This window comes from Necator americanus, chromosome III (assembly GCF_031761385.1).
Source record: "Necator americanus strain Aroian chromosome III, whole genome shotgun sequence".
NCBI lineage: Eukaryota > Metazoa > Nematoda > Chromadorea > Rhabditida > Ancylostomatidae > Necator > Necator americanus.
Genome location: NC_087373.1, coordinates 29,423,721 through 29,443,615, shown reverse-complemented (window position 1 = coordinate 29,443,615; position 19,895 = coordinate 29,423,721). Strand labels below are relative to the sequence as shown.

General features: G+C 41.5%; 1 protein-coding gene across 1 annotated transcript; it reads right to left on the bottom strand.

Annotated features, from left to right (window-relative positions):
- Positions 1 to 329: 329 nt before the first annotated feature.
- On the bottom strand, positions 330 to 15,496 carry RB195_011337 (uncharacterized protein; the record flags this gene model as incomplete). Its single annotated transcript, XM_064192698.1, has 13 exons — positions 330 to 1,019; positions 1,098 to 1,124; positions 1,230 to 1,334; positions 3,424 to 3,516; positions 3,798 to 3,826; positions 3,884 to 3,972; positions 4,056 to 4,121; positions 4,257 to 4,308; positions 8,459 to 8,599; positions 10,042 to 10,173; positions 10,914 to 11,045; positions 15,281 to 15,353; positions 15,449 to 15,496. 13 exons carry the CDS (start codon positions 15,494 to 15,496, stop codon positions 330 to 332), a joined length of 1,677 nt encoding a protein of 558 aa, XP_064050281.1.
- Positions 15,497 to 19,895: the final 4,399 nt, after the last annotated feature.

Sequence of the window (19,895 nt, the reverse complement as noted above, 5' to 3'; positions counted from 1 at the left end):
GAGAGCAAAACTCACTTTTTAGCACATTTCTTCAAGTCTTCAAGAGACGGTAAATTGACGAACATTTGAGAAATGTCAGAAAATATTCCGCTTGCGTATCGCTTAAGCCGTGACGACGCGGAGTGAGGTGTGATCACCTTATTTGAGTTTGTATCTCATGAGTGCATGCATCATACCATCATATCATATCAGCCAATAATTTGTATATATTTTTAACATTTTAACAAGAAAGAGCATCCTCCACAAGATACTTTACTCGCAAACAACAATAAAACTAAAAAGAAAGTAGTTAAGAGTTTTTTCTTTGTGGACATAGTAAAACATCATTTTCACACATTCGAATATCGTCGCCTTACCATAGAAGACAATCTATCTGTTTCTGAAGTGGGCTTATTCCTGGATAAACGCGATGATCTTTGTGAGCGTCCCATATCACTATCACCAGGGAGTGACTCCGTCATTCCACCATCGCCAAATAAATCCGTATTTAAAACACCAGGATTCACCATTTTACCAACATATTGTTTAGCTTTTCTACGAAAATTATGTTCCGATGCGATAGTTGGGTGTAGAGTGGTACTTCTTGATGGTGAAGTGGAAGAGATTCCGCGCGGAGTTAAAGATGATGGTTGCGCCGATTTATTACAATCCGCTTGATGAATTCTTCGACTTTCTGATTGGGAATTACTCGTTTTGGTTGTCTTCGAGGTGTCTTCGTTGTTCAACGAGCCGCTCATCTCCTCCGGTTTCACGCCAGTTATCGATTTCGTCGATTCATTCGTTGTTGATCCGTTCGTTGATGAATTAGTGTTTTTTTCTTTAGTCCTTAATGACTTCAATCGAGATCGTGTAGGTGAAATCTTTTTTGATCCGGAGGAACGTTTCTTCCGTGTCAATGAGTTTCTTACACGAATCAAGGTAGTTTGCGGCTTATTTATTCCCTGATTTTCATGTGATTTTGATCTCCTTTTCCGCTCCTTGATTCCCGCTCCAACTGTCGATCTTTTTGACATCGACAACTGCAATATTCCATTAAAAGGAGTTCACATTGAAGATTTTTGCAACAGCAAACAAACTTTCTTCAACGAGCAACTTACCTCATCGTTTACTGATTCATGAACTTCCTTAAAACAATAGATTTAAAATTTATCAAAATTACTCGAAGGTAATGATTAAAAGCTAAACAGCTACAATACAGTGAAAGCTCTCATGGATTACAAAATTCAAACCTCAATACTCTCAACTTCAGAACCAATGACAACAACTTCATTGTATTTGATGTCAAACCCAATCTCGCTAAGACTCCTTGAAGATTCGTCATCCAGAGCGTGTTTCTAAAAGATCACAGCCCAAGAAGAATGCATTTAATTTTTCTCGTAAGTAATCTGACCGAGTTTCTCAGGCGATTATTACCAGCATGCAGGCTTCCGCGCTGTTTCGCGTCATACCAGCCAGTTCACAGTGTTATACAAAGACTTCATCGATACAGTCGGTGAACTGATCAATACTTCCGCGTCAGATTCTTTATAAACGCGTGCAATAACACCAAATTATTAATTTTTTATTTCTCACCAATTTTTTTTATTAATACTGTTAAGGACAGCGTATCATCAAATTAACGTAGAAAGGAAACCACAGGGGCAATGTTGTGTTCGGGTTGTCGATTAAAGGCATCACCCCACGAATGTGGAGTAGTACGGGTTTCAGGTGGGTTATGCCTATATGGGGTCGTAGATTGTGATGAAGAAGGCGATTCCGTCCGTCTCCCCCTGTATCAATATAAACGAACGACCCCGGAACGCAGTTTCTTACGACGTCCTCCGTTGCAGCGCATCACTCTTGCGCCCTCCCCCCTGCGATTCGTCCGAATGGGTTTCCGACGAATTGCAGGCGGGGCAGAGCGGGGGGCAAACGTTGCCCATTGCAACAGAAGCCGAGTCACGCTCATTTTCGTAGTCTTCAACCCGAACACCAACACTACGTTTTCCCTGAGTTTTCCACACCACGTAAATTTCGTGATAAGTGATATGATATTTCGTGATATTGCGTTGAATGATACCAGGTTAAATGTGGAGCACAATGAAAAGAGGTCACCACTTCGTCCACGCAGGCGGTGGTTCAGCACCGCCGAATGGCACCCAGGGCTTTCATCTACCTAAAGTCTAGTAACCTTCACTAAATTCGACTGAGAGGACAGGCGTCTAATTTTCGAGAAGCATCACTTCCACCACACAAATCATTGCATATTCATACACATCCTCATTCATGTCCCTCAGTATTACAAAGCGTTATATCGAGGCCAGTGACTCCAGAAATTCTAACATTTGTTGTATTACGACCTCATACAAAGTATTTTATTCAAAGTATTGTCCAAAGTTAGCTACGACTTTTCTCCATCTTTCAGGAAGCCTACAGAATTCACTTCGACTTTCGATGAAAGAAAAATCCTTCGTGTCTCGAGGTGATCCAATAGTCGACCCAATTTTTAAATTTTTCGCACGAAGTAAAATGCTGCTCGGCCAGACCTTGAATCAACGACCGTAACAAGGGGTAGTCGGAATGAGCAAGGTCCGTTGAATACGGCTGGTCGGGTAGGACATTCCATCAAAGCCTCTCCAATGTTTCCAAGACGATTTTTTCAACAGCGTTGTCGTCTTGAGAGATCATATTGTCATGTCGTTTGCATATGGGGGACGCTTGAGTTTCAATGCTCGGGTCAACTGCATCACTTCTGCTGGTAACGTTCCTCAGTGATGGCTTCGATAGGGTGGAGTAGCTCACAGGAGCTGATCCCACCAGATGCACAGCATTAGGTTTTTGCCATGAATATTCGGTTTGGCAGTTGAAGTTGATGCATGGCCAAGCTGACCCCACGATTTTCTGCGATTCGGTTGTCGTAATGGATCCATTTGTCGCCCCCACCACGGTTCGATGAAATGTACCGCACCGTTTTGCTTTCGGAGCAGTTGTGCGCTGTGAAGACGACGTTTGAGGTCTTCTGGGTTGATTTCGAATGGAACCCAATTTCCCTGTTTTTGCAGTGCCAAAATTGCCACTTTTAGAACGCCGGAAGTATGTAGTTTACACTTAAGCGAAATGACATATGCCAATTTTTAGAGGGAAGTGATGACGCTTTAACAATACTTGCTATGCCATCCTTTGTAAATCCCTCGGAACTTAATTGAACCCCAACATTTTAGGAGCTGCTCCCAAAAAAACAGCAAGTAGGTGAATATCGAATTCCATCTCTAACTATATTATGATTACTTTTCTTGAGAAATATCTTTCTCCCGCACTCCAAACGATAATTCAGAACTGTTCGTCACTACTCCTAGCTACACCTTAACTCTTAAAGTTATCAAAGCAAACATGTAGTATATAAGGTATTGTGGATAAGTGTTTGAAATATTCGCTATTACTTACAATTTCTCCAATTTTTGCACTCATTTTCAGCACTCCTTGATACTTGAACTCGCCCTTTTTGATTTCCGCAGACGGCATTTTTTGCACTCTTTTCTGGAACTTTTTACTTCTCTGGTAAAAATTGGCGGAACATAGCAGTCTAAGAAGAATTAGCACGCATAAACTGCTGTGAAAACTAAAAGTAAACTGTGTTGATCCTGTACCAAAAGTTGTTCTATTTTTGTAGAAGCTTTGTTTAGCTCCTTTTAGTGTCTTTGATAGAATCATAAATTCAGAAGATTAGGAACTAGAAACCATGCTTTTCCCAGCAAAATTGCAGTTTTTTTAAAGTGTTTTGTAGGATGATTCACTCCTTCTATTGGGGTATTATTCACCTTTTTCCTTGCTATAAATGCGTTGATACCTGAAAATTCAGTAAGTGACATCGCTTTTTTACGTGTTTTTTAACCGAAATATTTACGTCGTTGTTCTTCACTACGTTGTAATTCATTCCTCATGTGGAAACAACATAAGATAATGATACCGAGAAGTGGTGTGCCGACTACTGGACTGAAATAACACCAAAGTATCTTTTATATCGAAAGAGTAGCGAAGAGCAATGGATGATAAAGAAAGCAAAGAAATTATCTTACATCATATAGGTGATATCTCGCTTTAAGCTCTTGCGTCGTGCAATCTTCTCCTCGTTTTTCTGATATCTGAAAACCAAGATTTAAGAAATGATTTCCAATAATTCACATACAATTTAATTTGTCTTTTAAGGGCTGGAACAGGACTGGATTCACTCGGAGAAAAATTTCATCTACAAAAAGATGAAAACACTCATAACTTACAGCTCTTTGAAATGTTCCATTTGTTTAGATGTCATGTAGTTTTGTTCGCGTTCTAAACACGACTTTTAATTTTTAATTGATTTTCTTGAGTTGTAGCCAAGATTGGTTCTGATCTTCTTGATGATTGTTGCGTCCTGCTCAAAACAAGCAGAATTAGACACGTGCCTCAGCCCTCTCAACCAGCAGTGTCCGCACATTAAGTTCACAAGGGAGAGATCGGTAGACAAGTGGTTGGCTTTCTTGAAAGTGCACATTTACTTGTGGAATGGGATATGGAAGACTAGTTGGTACGGGAAACTCAGCAGCAAAAACAACTTAATCCACTGTCTTTCAGCGCATCCCAGCAAAATGAAAAGATCTGTTGTAGGTAACATGTACAGGACGGCGGCAAAAGTGGCATCGAGTAGCCAGGAGAAGACATGGTCTGTAAATCTGGCTCATTAAGTGGCTATATCCAATGGGTACCCAACTGGAGATGTTGCTACTCGACTGTATCCCTGTCGAAGATTTAACGTAGTGGATGGCTCAGCAAAGATCCATTTCTGTCTACCTTATATATCTGATGATATGAGCAGAGTGGTACGGAGCTGTCTACGAAAAGCGGGTCTAGAGAATGAGGTGAGGGTTCTGGAATTACCTCCAGCGAACCTTAAAGGTCAGCTGGTACGTCATCGTGCGTATGATCGACTATGCACAACTCCCAGCTGCGTAGTCTGCCAGTATGGCAGAGAGGGTGATTTCACGGTATCAGGAGTAGTGTATCGTATCAAGTGCAGATTGTGCGGTGACGATTATATAAGAGAAACGGGACGTCCACTGTGCATCAGGGTCAAGGAGCATCTAGATGGACTCGCAAAATCTAAAATCTTCAGCCCACTCGGAGCACACCGTAGAATATGTCATCCAAACTCCGAAGTAGAGGTAGAAGTTAGGATATTATCCTACGAGTCCTAGATCACAGGACGCAGAACACAAGAGGCATTTTGGATCACCGCCAAAAGTACAAACATGAAAAAGAAGGATGAATGCATTGCCATCACAAACGAGCTATCCCCATATCGTGACCTATACGGGTTTTGACCTACGGGCGGGCCGTGAGGTCCCTATATAAAACCCTTGTGACTCGTAGTTGTGGTACGTGGTGGTCTGTTGCGTTACCTAGTCTAGGTAATGTGGTAAGCACTGGCCAATGTGTTGCTGTTTGAGTTTGCCTACCGTTTGGATGCTTTCTGTACGGTGATGAGGCGCTTGAGAGGATAAACCACTAATGGCTTTGAATTTTCCAGGCTCTGACGAAGGCGATAACGCCGAAACGTGTTGTTTAATAAAGACGATCGACAACAATCTTGGCTACAGCTCAAGAAAATCAGTTAAAACTACGTTTCAACATGGCGAAATTCAAAGAACATGGGCAATACAACTTTTAATGTTTTGTGGTGTTCTCAAAGGTGCGGAACTAGATCTATTTTTGTGCAATCAATCATTTCGTAAAAACGTCTCATTCTTCCAGGTGCTTTAAAGTTTCTGGAACCTGTGAAGTTTTTTTCAACTATTTGTTCTCAAACTAGTTTTTTTTAGCAAATCAATGAAGCATTATAGGGTTGAAAGAAAAGCTGGAAAGTTAGGAATTCAAAGTCTTTTTTGCACTACTGTCCACAATCACTGATACCAAGTATCTTATTAGCATTACTATGTAATCGATGTTAGTTAAATGCATCACCCCACGAATCTGGAGTAGTGCGGGTTTCAGGTGGGTTATGGATGCGGCTTCGAGCGTTCCGGAACGCTATTTTCTACCACAAGTTCGACTGGAACACGCCAGCTTTCCGGGCCGTTTTTTACGGCAATTAAGAAGAAATGGACCACCCTAGATTCGCGGGATCATGCCCTTAGAAAGTTGTCGATTTGAAAGAAAAATCTGAAGGAATCTACGTTTACGTGGTTCTCTAGCACAATCTTCGTCTTGAAAAATTCAGAGGTTAGAACGGCAACAAATACCCACCATATCATGCATTGGTTCATTTATTTGCAAAATTTGTATCACTAAATACTAAATAAGGAGTACTGCTGACAGTTATTTTTCAACAACTCTTCGCCTAAAGGCAGCGACAGCCAAAATTTTCCTGATTTTGTATAGGTGTGCGGATCATCTTATCAGATGAATTTCCGCATTTGTTTTAAACAGGAGTGTTGTTCAACCCTCATGGATGCCACTCATGCCTCAAATTCTTGTATTTGTCGGCGAGCTTACCCGTGCTCAATGGGACACTTCTGAACTCCACTCTTTTTGGATTGATCATGTTCCAAGAAAGAACAGTCCTAACTTCTAGAGTTTCGGGTAAGTTCTACTTTTTAGAAAAGTGCAATTGCCATTGGACATTTGTCCTTCCCCTGTCATTCTCCAATCTTCTCGCGTCCACCAGGTTAGACGTGATCAACGACAGTGATTAAGCGAATCTTTTCTCATTTTTTTCAGAATTCTAGAAGCTTTTAGCTAAAAGCATATATGAGCGCAGCGTCTTTGTTTTTTTATGGAAGCAGCGCCATACGGCAGATCAGAATTTCGACAAAATCAACGAGACTTTCGGGAAAAGGGCCCACCACGCACGCTATTGTCAACGACTAGTTCCGCCGCTTCGACAAGGACAACTTTTCGCCCATTTGTCACGCAGGAGATATTCCGGCGCCACCACCGACGGCGATTCGTGCAATCTCTTGGAACGGTTCTCGAATGCCACGACGCGAACAGTAGCTGCACAACTCAATGTTGCTTTTATTCTATTTGCTGATTTTTTTTTGTCGAGAAGATCATCGACGCCAAAGTCTACGCGCGGGATCTCCGCAATTTGACTTCCGCAATCCGAAGAAAGTAGCTGGGGCGTGCTGCCATCCACCTCCTCCAGGACACTGTGCCTTATGTAGTCTCGGCCAATCGCAGCTTATTTGACCTCGTGGGTAGGGAAACGGTTTTTCATTCACCCCACTCCACTGATCTCACCCCATAAGACTACCACTTGTCCCGCATCATTAAACGTTCCATGGAGCAAAGTCTATTCAATACCTTCTCTGTCCTCAAAACCACTGTTGAACTCTTCTTTGATCGTCTGTCCCCCAGCTCCTGGACCTAGGGGATTGTTACCCTCCCAGAAAGATGCAACGCTGTCATAGAAACTCATGGTGAATACATCAACGTATGGTCATCGTTGTGTGATTAAGAAACTATAAAATTATAAAGTGTATACGTGAGTAGGAAAATGGTGCCAACCTAACAAGAAATTCGATCAATGACTTCACTGTCCCACTGGAAATACACCTTTTACGGGGTTTTTCTTGCTTAAAGGCATCACCCCACGAATCTGAGGTGGTACGGATTTCAGGTGGAGTATTCGTATACGGGGTAGTAGATTATGGAGAGGAGGCTGATTTCGTCCATTTTTTCCTAATTGCCGCAAAAAACGGTCCGAAAGATGCGGCGCGTGCACAGGGCTGGGGCGCTCCAATCGAACTCATTGTAGAAAATAGCGCGTCGGATCGCTCGATGCCGTATCGTCCGGACCGTTTTTTTAACGGCAATTAGGAAGAAATGGACGGAATCACCCTTCTCTCCATAACCTACGATCCCGTATACGAATACTCCACCTGAAATCCGCACCCCTTCAGATTCGTGGGGTGATGCCTTTAATCGGCAGCCTGTGTTATTGTTATTTATTTATTTTTATTTATTTGTTATTGCGTAATGTAGTAGTCCGCATCCTTGCCGTCGTTCTTAGACATAGCTTTGCCCAACCTTATCGGTCTAAAGTTAGGGTTCGCACAGTATTCATCCACTCTTCACTGCAAGACTCAGTGTACCTCTTGCACTCCTATCGACACCAAGTGACTTGAGTACCTCTGGTCGACAATGTCCGCTAGTTCAGCGTAACGAAATAAAGAGTAGTTAGCAAGGATTCCACCTTCCGTCCAGGTATTTTACATACTGTGGTTGGGCATTGGTATTTTGCAAGGACACCAGCGGGTTTTTCAGTATTTGGGTAACAACATAACGTGATAACAACAACAATAACAGGTGGTAGTCATTTATGCGGCTCTTGGAAACAAAGCATTTCCTCCAAAAAAAGGCACTTGTTCAAAAATCTGGTCGAAAAGTACACAGATTCTAGAAGTTTCGTCTTAACTTGAGCAAAACGAAGTTCTTTTCATACCTGGACAGCAGTAGCCTTCTTTGTCTTCATAACGTGCAACACATACATAACCAATGTTACAGTCTTGAGACAGCACACAATTTTGAATGACTGGGTATGGATTAAAACTCTCTATTTGAGGCAACCCAAATGCACACATAACTGAAACATCGTGCGTATAATGTGGATTGAGCGAATAATTTGGGTTTTATAGATAGTTTTTTTCAAATCTAACAAAACTAATTTTAATTTGAGGCGGGTGTGGAGCACTCGGTTAGAGGTCCGTTGTAGCCACACGGTCCAGGGTTCGAAACCGCCCTAGTGCAAACCAAGCCTTTCATCCCTTCGTGGTCGATAAATTGGTACCAGACTTGTCTGGGAGGACAAAAACACTGACTTCATCATCGGGTGGCCCCCACAAGTCATTGTATAGGCCCCCAAGTGGATTGATCATCAGCGACTTTACCCTTTTTTTACTTTGATTTTAATTCGATTTAATGAAATATATTTTTCTTATAATGGATTGAGAAATACGTCGTTAAGCGTTTTTCAAGTGCAAAATGCATATAAAAATAGAAAGTATTTTCAGTATGCTTTATATTTTGCGACAGAGAATTTTTTCTCCAGAGCATAGCAGTATTTTAATTTCACTCATTCATATTCTTTTCTCAGACGATTAGAACAGTGGATTGTTAGAGTGATCCGAAAACTGTTGCAAAAGACTGAGGTGATAGGACGCTGAATCTGTCTGTCAGATTTATGTTGTGCAAGAAAAGTATAGAATTAGACACTTAATATATTTTTTAGAAGATCTTTAAAAAAACTTCAAAATGTTGGGAAGAAACGAATTCTCCCAAGCCCACGTCGAAATGGTCGACCGTGCGCGGTTCCTATCTAAGGTCAAAATTCTCAGTTCCGAAGGTTAAGGGCAACGAACGAACAGCATTTTCAAGCATTGTTCGTTGTCAACAGCTTCATTGAAGGAGAAAAACCGAAAGCGCTCCACTTTGTCCACTTGACACTTCTCATTAATAATCTAGAAAAATGGAAATCCATAAAAAGAACACTACAATCTCGAAGTGAGAAGTTTCTTACCAAAAAATCAAAATATTTCCTATCAAACATTTTGATTTTTTGGTAAGAAAACAACTTTTTGTTGCTATGCACATTATAATCGTTGAGAAAAAATCACAACCGATTCCTTAATCTAGTAAATTAATTCATCGTATTTGGTTTCTTTTTTTTTGAAATTATCCTTTATACATATTCGTCATCCAGACGATACCATGAGGAATTTTCTTTCAGCCATAATTGCCAATATGTGCACAAAATTGTGGCCAGCAAAACATCGAAAGTGTTCTGATAGTCGTTGACTGAAAAAAATGAAGAGAATTAGCTGCCACCACCAACTAGCCCTGCACTCAGATCATTGCGGTTATCAATCTGCAGAGTAATATGCAGATCGCACCCAAATAGGTTCAGTGGACCTATTTTATCACAAGGCGATCCGATAATGTCATAGCGTCACAGATTAAAAATTAAGTTTGAAAGAAATTAAGTTTAAAAATTTTTTCTTTTCGACTCCAAATGCATCTGAGACTTACTCTCTGACATACAACAAACTCCGATGGAATGGTCGTGACTGGTGCACACGGTCTCTTGACTGCAATCATAACTTTCTTGACACAATCGTATCCCAGTTTCGTTGCTGACCGGACATCCTGTTGGACATAGATCTGAACGGGTGACGATTGGAATGATAGGAAGAAGAGTAGAAAATAATCAACACTTCATGCTCGTGTTGGATGTTAATCATTTAAAAAAAAGCTTTGAATGCTAACCTTCGATCAAAGAGCTCTTTAGAAGAAAGGAAATTATTACATCCAATTATCTATTTCGATATTTTCTATATTTATATCTATATTCTATATTTAAAAAAAAACCAGTGTAACGAGCTTCCTTCATATCAAATAATTCCAGCGAGCGTAAACGATCTGCTGATTATAGAGACTGTTGCTTTCAGTTCCAAAGGGATCCAATTATTATGGAGAAGAAAAAAGCGGCGTCACTTCCGACATCACTGTGATTGTCATAGCGCTGAGCGAAGATTTCTGGTCTCAACAGTCGCTGAAGGGGGCGTAATTGGGGCTATTTACTGAAGAAATGGTAGGCTGGATTCAACAAAATAGCACACTATCTTGTGCTCCAACGCATTCCTCATTCGGTGCGGAATCAACATCTGGGATCTTCTAGCAAATTGTATTGTTTGTATTGATTGTATTTTTTTAGGTTCACAAATGTTACAATGCTTCGACGTCGACAGAAAACGAGCTACTAAGGGTTAGTAACGAAATAGAAGAACGTGACATCCCGGAGGATCCCAAATTCTCGCTGATCTTTCGTATCTCACAACCACTACCATTTTTACTGTGCTATTGTTTTACCTTAAGTGAATGGCACTGTCACAAAAATATACCTTCCGTAGGACAGCAGACACTGAAGCTACCGCTGTTTGTGCATGAATATCCACTAGGACATTCGCTCTGGTTTTTACATTTCCAATATCCTCGAGATGTGGTGTACATTGCAATTCCAACCTTGCAAAAGTCTGAAATATTCAGCTGTCATTATGCTGTCGTTGTGCTATTTTAGTCTGTTTTTTTTAGCTCAGCTAATTTAAAGGCGGCGTATCATGATTTTGACGTGGTGCGGAAATCGCAGTACCAAGCTTAGAGTTCAGGATGATTACGGGAGCTAGTGTGGCCCCTCCCAGTTTCCTCCAGTTGCACTAAAAATGGTGTGGGAACAGCTCCAGTTCCCAAGAGGTATGTTAGAACGTGCATCCTTGTACACGCTCCGCTCGCCTGCCATTTCATTGGTTTCACTTGAATAAGCTGGAGAACAGAACTCGCTAGTTTTTGACCGCTCGTACATGGATGCGGCGCATTGTAAGTGAAATCGTGAGAATGAGCGGCGTCATTCACACAATTTTTTACGAAGCGAAGGGGAAGGTGAGCGGAACCACGTCGGCTACCGTAATCTACAAACTGAGCTTTAGGTTTCAGCATTTTTATACGAACGGATAGCCACTCTACCTCTACTTCTGCAGTATGGAAACATTTCGAAACTTCTCATATTTTATATAATTGATTCTAAAAAACACTACGCTTCACCCAAATATAACTATTTGTTATTCCTGGCTATCACGCTATTTAATAACGGGCTTATTCTGCCACGTGTTGGTGTCACCCACGAATTTTGAAAAAGGAGGTGCGACGTCCACAGGTGTCGGATTGGTGTGCCTGCGCCAGATAGCTACAAAATGAGGTGCTACGGGTCCAAAGGTGTCGCGGTGCCTCCGCGTTAAAAAAATGGTAAAATGAATAACGCGGGTCCAACGGCCTGGAATTGTTGCGTCACAGTGCAACAGCATCGCGCAGTAATTTCGTGTGCATGTCGATTCCTTGCAACCGTTTCATAGCCGGTGCTGCTCCCCGCATTGCGCTTCGCTTCTATGACTCCTCCGCGTATCTGTTTCCTTGCACGTCTGCCTCATGTTTTATGCCTTCCTCAAAAAGTAGAAACACGAATGAAAATGGCTGCTTTAGTAATAGCGAACCTGTTTACATGATCTGGCTTGGAGCGTTATCTTTATCAGTGCGACGAGTTTGTTCACGTCATTCCATGTTAAACATCAGTCTTTGATAGCCATTGGTGAAAACAGGAAGAACTTAGGGTAATGCTTTCAAATTGTGTCTATATAATGTTGGTATCGAAGGAATGTTTGGAGCTAAAGTTTGAATGTTCTTCAAATGTAGAAATGAAGCGATTAGAAAGGAAACTATCAAATCATTTGCCTAAATTAAAAAAAGGGGGCGTTGTAAAAGAAAAGTACAATTCTAATTTTGCAGAAAATGCCACTATTATTAATTTTTATTGATCAGTGATGGCGAGCGAAGGAAATACCACAGAAAAGTCTGAAGACCGGCTTTAGCCGGACGTTCAGCCGGTAAGATAGATAACTAAAGAACGAGTTTCCGCTCAATGGAGAAGAGTTAGGCGTCAGAAGCCTGGCTTCTTTATCCTTCAATCCTTCATCATAAGCTGTTGTTTGCAGAAAATGTGGGCAACACATGGATAAAAGGCGGAACACTGAATGCTGTGTCGACTGTCATAATATCTGACGCGAACTTAGTTGCTGTGGAATTCTTGTAAACGTGTGGGTTCACGAAAGTGGACTATTTTACCAAATACTATGGCAATGTGAAGCATGTGGGCGCGGCAGGTCGTCCCATTCGAAGTTTTGTAGATTCATTGCAATCGCACTACGATTCCATCATGCGTTGTGTCAATCGTGGGTTAGAAGACAGACCGTTTCGACGATGGGAACTGATGGTGTGATATATAGTGTAGACAGATTACTGGTTTAAAGGCATCACCCTTCGGATCTGGATTGGTACGGATTTCCAGTGGAGTATTCGTATACGGGGTCGTAGGTTATGGGGAGGAGGGTGATTTCGTTCATTTCTTCCTAATTGCCGGCGCGGAAGATACGGCTTCGAGCGTTTCGACGCAGTATTTTCTACGAGTTCGATTGGAGCGCGCCAGCCCTGTGCACGCGCACATATTCCGGGCCGTTTTTTACGGGTGCGTGTAAAGAGGGTCCCGGCGGAATTTCCAGCATGCTCCGGTCATGCCTCGTCAGGGCAATTAGCGATGATGCGTGTCCTAAAGATATTCACTTTCGTTGGCACCTAAATAACTGACTCTGCTTACCTACCGCTAATCATACGCTGCGTCACCGGCTAGGATATAATTCACTATTTGTTGAATTGTTCTGGAGAATCAGACACATTCACTGCTATTTTTTAACGTGAGGTGATCTCAATTTAGTAATCGTACCAGAAGCAAGAGAAATCCTCACGTGAAGTTTGAGATAAAGATGCCAGCTCTCAAAAGTAACTCAAAAGTAATATGAATTAACGTTATCCTGTAACTCCCAAGCTTTTTTGTAGCCTAACTTATTTCTGGACAGAGGGACCTTCTGTATCTCTGACTTCCGGGAACTTACAGGAAGAAAAAGAGTTCAAATTTGGTAAGATTTCTAGACTTTCTGAAGGTGATATAAAGACAAACTCACTGTCGTTCTTTATTAGAACACCATACAAAATCCCATGTACTTCTATCTAACGCTATTATTCTTTGACTTATTCGGTCATTTCGACAGCTCACACTACTCTGCTTTGCATATTTCCTTGAAACTGCGCAGTTTTCTGCGTCTCTGTGGTAGGAAGGACATCTATGGCGGTTGTCTGCGTCTTCATAAACGATTGCAGCGTGACCTCGTCGAGAAATGTTCGCGTATCCGCCGGCATATCCACTGGGCACGTTATGTCTCGGAGGCATTCACGAAGAATCCGCCGGGACCCTCTTTACCGTTCCCCGTTTTTTACGGCAGTTAGGAAGAAAAGGAAGGAATCACGCCCCTCTCTATAATCTATTGTTCCGCATATGAATACTCCACCTGAAATCCGCACTACCTCAGATTCGTGGTATGCTGCCTTTAAGGAACAACGCAGATAAGCAGTGTTGCTATTGATATAAAGCGTAACGCAAGCTAGCGCTACCGTAGTCGCTGATATAATGTGTAATGCAGTGACCGTCAGGTGGTTGTCGGTCCAATCATTTCATCAACTAAGCCAGTCTTTATAATTGTGAATTAGAAGTGAGTTTGTATCATCTCATTGCGGAAAGGGTATCGAAAGTCATGCACAGGTGAATCAGTCACGTTATGAAGAGATGCGGCGGAAATGAACTGAAAAACGGTAGAATGAATCTCCGGAGATGGAAAACGCACTTGGAAAAAAATGCAAGAGAGTCGGGTATGTTTGCTAAGGGGATACCCATTTTATTTTGGTTTTTTCTTAAACCTTTTAGTGGAGAAAATATGATAAAGTAAGCGAATATTATCGGAAATTAGAGAAGTAAATACTATTCAATTGGAAAATACATCAATGCGAATAACAAGGACAACAAAAGCATGCAGCAGAAAACACTAACATGCACATATCCCATAATTCCACACATTTCAAGCACAATCTTGAGACACGCTAGGTATATAAGTGGTGAACAGAGACCTCTACCTGTATCTTCAAGACACCAATGCATGTCTGCGAGGCTTTAGTCGCGTTGGATGCAGGTTTCGCTTGGCTAGATGGCAAAAAGAAATGCTTAGAGAGCGAAAAAAGGGAAGAAGTATAGTATGGCACCGATCAGTAGATATTTTTTGAAAATATATCATGTAATTACAGAGTTGGATGGATGGTTTCCATCCATGAAGAGGATAATACACAATTCCACTCACATTTGTGAACGGAAATTCACATATGTAAACTTGTTAAACAACTTAACCTTATCCAAATTTTCAAACACCTTCCATCAACAGGCACTTTCCTTTTTTGTTCGCACATCTTAAGAGCTCGTGCGGTGCGGTGATCTGGACATGAAGGTGGTCTGGGCGGGCGTGAGCGAAGCGTAGCTCAAAAGGAGCAACCAGGCTGTAACGATTATGGTGCTGTCAGGAGCCGCCCGGTGCAATTGTCGACACTTATTAGCTTCCTGGATACGTGACGGCATATCATGCGGGAACCTCTTGATCGTTCCTCTCCAAAATGTGCTCTTCTTGTCTGCGCCGCTGCTCAAAGCCTCTGCCAGCTTTTTGTCTCACTATTAATATGAAAGCTGCCAATCGAAATTATCATATGAATACCGAGTACTACTTCAAAAGTTGAATAGTTCAGCTTAGGATTTGGTTTGACCTACTATGGCCTAAAGATAGCTCACCTTCGAATTTAAAGCCACGCTGATACCTCACTCTTTTCATTTCTACTCTTTTCCTGATATTCGTTACGTATGTCTGAAAAGGTTAACGGTAACTACAACTCAGTAAAAGGTGTGTGCTGTTCAAGATGCCGTTAGCTTCTTTGTATGATTCAAACCTTTAATACCTACTTCTTTAGCGTATGGCAGCAAGAGTACAGCTACAAACCATTTCCACATAACCAAGAGACTGAAGGACACCTGACAGAAAAAGACAACAAAGTAATGAGGTTACTATCATACGAACAGTGATTATATTCACTGATAAACCCATGTTAACATGCAAAATCTTGAAAAAAGCAAAGGTAAGACAAAAATCTGTCAGTTACATAATTTTGTTCAACGCAAAAGAAAAACAAAAACGATTTTCTTTGTGTTAAAAAAAAGAAGAAATTGCACAGCGAAGGGAGCGTTTATTAAAGGCATCACCCCGTGAATCTAAGCTGGTACGGATTTCAGGTGGAGTATTCGTATACGGGATGGTAGATTATGGGGAGTAGGGTGATTCCGTCATTTCTCCCGGTAAAAAACGGCCCGGAAGATACGGCTTCGAGCGCTCCGGCGCGCTATTTTCTAAAACGAGTTCGATTGGAGCGCGCCAACCCTGCACACGCGCCGCATCTTCAGGACCGTTTTTTTAAACGGAAATTAGGAAGAAATGAACAGAATCACCATTCTCTCCATAATCTACGATCCCGTATACGAATACTCCACCAGAAATCCGTGCCACCTCAGATTCGAGGGCTTATGTCCTTAACTTTTTCTTGGAATCACTATTAAAAAGTTTACTCCAATGGATCGTGATCTATGAGGTACTCCTAGTCCTCATTCTCGTCAAATGACTCGACTTGGTTCACGAGTGAGTAAATTTATTGGTCTCCGAGAACTCTTTCTTCGTGCTCTTTGCTTTGCTGCGCTGGCCTTTACACACATTTTTATTTATTTACCAGACTTGAGTAATCAAACCTTCACATGAACCTAATCACGAAAAAAAAACCCAGAATAGCATATTGAAAATATGAGACAAAATACAAAGGAAAAATCATTGAAAAAAAAGAGATTAATGCAATGAATCAATGTGCCGTGATGTGCGTTTCATAGTGGAAATTGTCTCCAACGCACCAGAGAAATCATCGCGGAGCGCATGCTGTTAGTTGTTTTCTCGCAACGCATTTTATTTTTCAAACGTTGCGTAATATCGCAGTAATTTTATAGTATTTAAGAAACACCGCGCTTCCACGGTACTGACATTGATGTTGTGCATGGAGAAAAATCAGTACTTTGAGGTGGCGTCAACCAATAGCTACCAGCCAATACTTATTCATTAGGTTTTTCGACACAGCATATTGTTTTTTGCCTTGTTTTTCCTTTCTTTTTTTCTCAGCGTTTTTTGTTTCGTTTAAATTTTTTCGGCCAATTCTGTGGCCTCCATCTCTACATTGGGCGAACCTGTTGAGCACATTTGGCTGTTTCAACACCCCGATTAAAGGCAGCAACCGATGAATCCAATGTGGTGAGGGAGTCTACGGTAAAAGCTGGGGATGTAGTTGCAGATTGCGGGATACGGGGTTTCCCCCTAATCATACGGGGTCTCCCCCCATCTCCCCCTTATCTTCGTGAAAATCGGCGTGAGAACCTCTTTAGTTCTTACGAGGTTCATTAAAAGGCGCCTCTATCTTCATCTTCCGGTCCCCTTAGCAGCCCATTTATTGGTTTTACGTGAATATGCTGGTGAGAAGAGATCACTGATCTTGATCACTTTTATGTGACAGGAAAGGCTAGAGATCCTAACGCTAAGAAAAACCGCGTCTTCTGCACCGTTTTCTTCGACGACTTCCTCAACACGTCAGACTCGTGATGTATTGCTTTTAGAAGCAAAAGAACATGTAGAATACGCCCCTCTTTTTTCACTTAACCCTACATTTTCCTAGTTATTATTCAACTATTTCAGGCATTCTTTCGTCAATTCTACTTTTATCGTAATCTACTTCTGCTGACAAGGATACTCCGAATAATCTCAGATTTGGTGTCAAGGAATCCGAGGTTCACTGGAATGCCATGCCGTTAATACTTATATCTATTTCAAGTGTCTTCATCCAAAAACCTTGTTTCTACAGATCTGCGTTTGAAATTTTTTTTAATGTAAAAGATCTTATAGGATGCCGCTGAACCATTGAAAGAGGTCTAAAACACATTAAAAACAATCCCTTTCAATTATTTACGGAAAGGCAACTTCGTTCTCACCCTAATGTTTGTTCAGTGTAGAATTATTTAGGACATTGATGGCAGATAATCATTTTACATTTCAAGACTCGTACACCATTCCAAGCAGCTGCTTTGGGATACCTTCATAGAACTGTGTTTATGTTTTCTCGTTATGCCAAAGAGGTTTTGGTAAAACTTTATCGTTGGCCTAATGTTTCAGCAACATCGTGTTTAACAAAGGTCTAAAAATGCTTCGAGGTCTTTGATGCTGTGCACATCCCATCTTGGCAAGCTCTCTCCTTGGCAAACCTCGATATCGTTGTAAGAACATTATCCAAGAATTCGAAAAGGAAAACAAACTGACCAGTCTCATCGAGTACCGCCTCTGGTGAACCACTGCGTTACCACTGATTGTCACCCAACCCGAATGAGATCTACACACTGTGCAGTATCCTTAAGTACTGGTGTCTGGATAGTTTTTTTAGGAACTGTATGTGGGACAATCTTATAGCTCACAGAGTGTTATGAACGGCGTAAAGTCATTGGTAATTGATACGCACTCATTTCTGTTGTTCACGGATGGATTCCTGACGGGAATCAAGAATGCTCTCAATGCCTTCCTAAGTGATATTCCTTTTTTTGTGGACTAATATCGTACACTTCATTTCAAACTCATTCAATCATATTTCTCATTCTTATGGCGCCCAAATGATGTCAACGTGTTCCCATGCCTTTTACCACCCAAATGCTCTTTGGTATGCTTCCTCAGCATCCTGCCAGTTTCTCCTGCATAGATGTCATTGCATGCTAGGCATTCTTTCTGATAGATTACACCGATCTTCGTGCAATCCAAGGTTTTACCGAATGGCCAAACAACGTAACACTCCGGCAAACATAGCTTATCGAAGAGTGTATTACGAACCAATTGGAACCAATTGTCGCTTGATGCTGTCGTTCTGGATGTTCACTTATACAACCTTCCGACCGTGTTCGCAGAAAAACCCGGGTTGTCGCAGTAGTTAAGGAATCGGGGACGAGAGTGATGCACAGGGGAGTTCTACCTTCACGTAGGGTCCTCACTGTTTTATTTCTAGTTCGAGATTGGATGTTAGGGTTCGATCTCGTGTAAACATTTAAACTAGCTATATTCATCGCTAGTTTTAGTGATTTCCCACGTCCTCTGTCTCCTGTGCACAATGCTGTTCATCGTTCGGTTCTTCTTGGGCAAGTTTCATGTGCTGCGGCTGCTCATTCAAAATTCTAAAGCACTCGTCCATTCCGGAATGCGTTGATGGTATAGAATAAAGCAATCATCGATATAACGGCAGTACATCGGTAAGAGACGCTCTATTATTGGTTGCTCTATCCTGCTCATAAACAAAATGGCAAGAACTAGAGGTGCTTTGGTCCACAGGAAGTCCACTGATTTCAAAGTAGTAGTTCCCTGACCATTTTAAAAGTGTTGCATTGAAAGCATTCTTTGATGATGGTCAATCTGCGCTGCTTGCTTGAATTGAAACCTCCTTCGCGAAACAAGGAAACATATATACAGTTCTCAGCGCGAGGTGTATGAATAGAGGACCTGGAAAAGGTCGGACTTTCAGAGAAGTCCCTGAGAAATTTGGTGGAAATCGGCCATCCATGAACAGTTTACCAATAACAATAAAGAATTTTGTTCCAGGCCCTTACTGAAATTCTGTGGAAGTCAGTAGATATAGGATGATTGTCGACGAAAAGCGAAAATAGTCAGAGCAACGGTAAAGTTTCCTTTCACCACGAAGTTCCTAGTGAACAGTAGCCGCTGTGTGGAGTTCATTCCTGATTAGACAAACGTAATCCTCACTGACAAATATTTTGAAGAAATTTTTGGTTCTTCGCTCCCAGAACTGGGATAGTCATTGCCTTAAATATGTTCCCTTAGCTTGTCGATTCTACGAAAAACTCGTAAATGTTAGTCGTAGTCCTTCTCTACTGGTAATCGCCTCTAGGGCCAGCTAAAACCTCTACCTTTACCCATTTTTGTTGAAGAAGACATCCAATTCGTTTGAATTTACGACACCTTTCTTCTCTCTTCATCAGGCCTGCTTTAGTTGAAATTTCTTTCATCGCAATGAAGACTACTCCCTAGTTACATTAGCATTTTCCATAGCATATTCCTTGTTTTCTCCCACACTCCCACTTTAGTTATTAAATACACTCTTCTCTATGTTCATTTATGCGAGCATATTGGTTTTGAGAAAAATCGTTTCAATTCTTTTCACAGAGAAGTCCAGGATCATGCGGAGATAAAAATAGAAAGGACTCACTCAAAAAAGAGCTTTTACGACCCAGTTATTCCTGTTCAACAGATAAATTCTATGCTCCTGAGCTATTT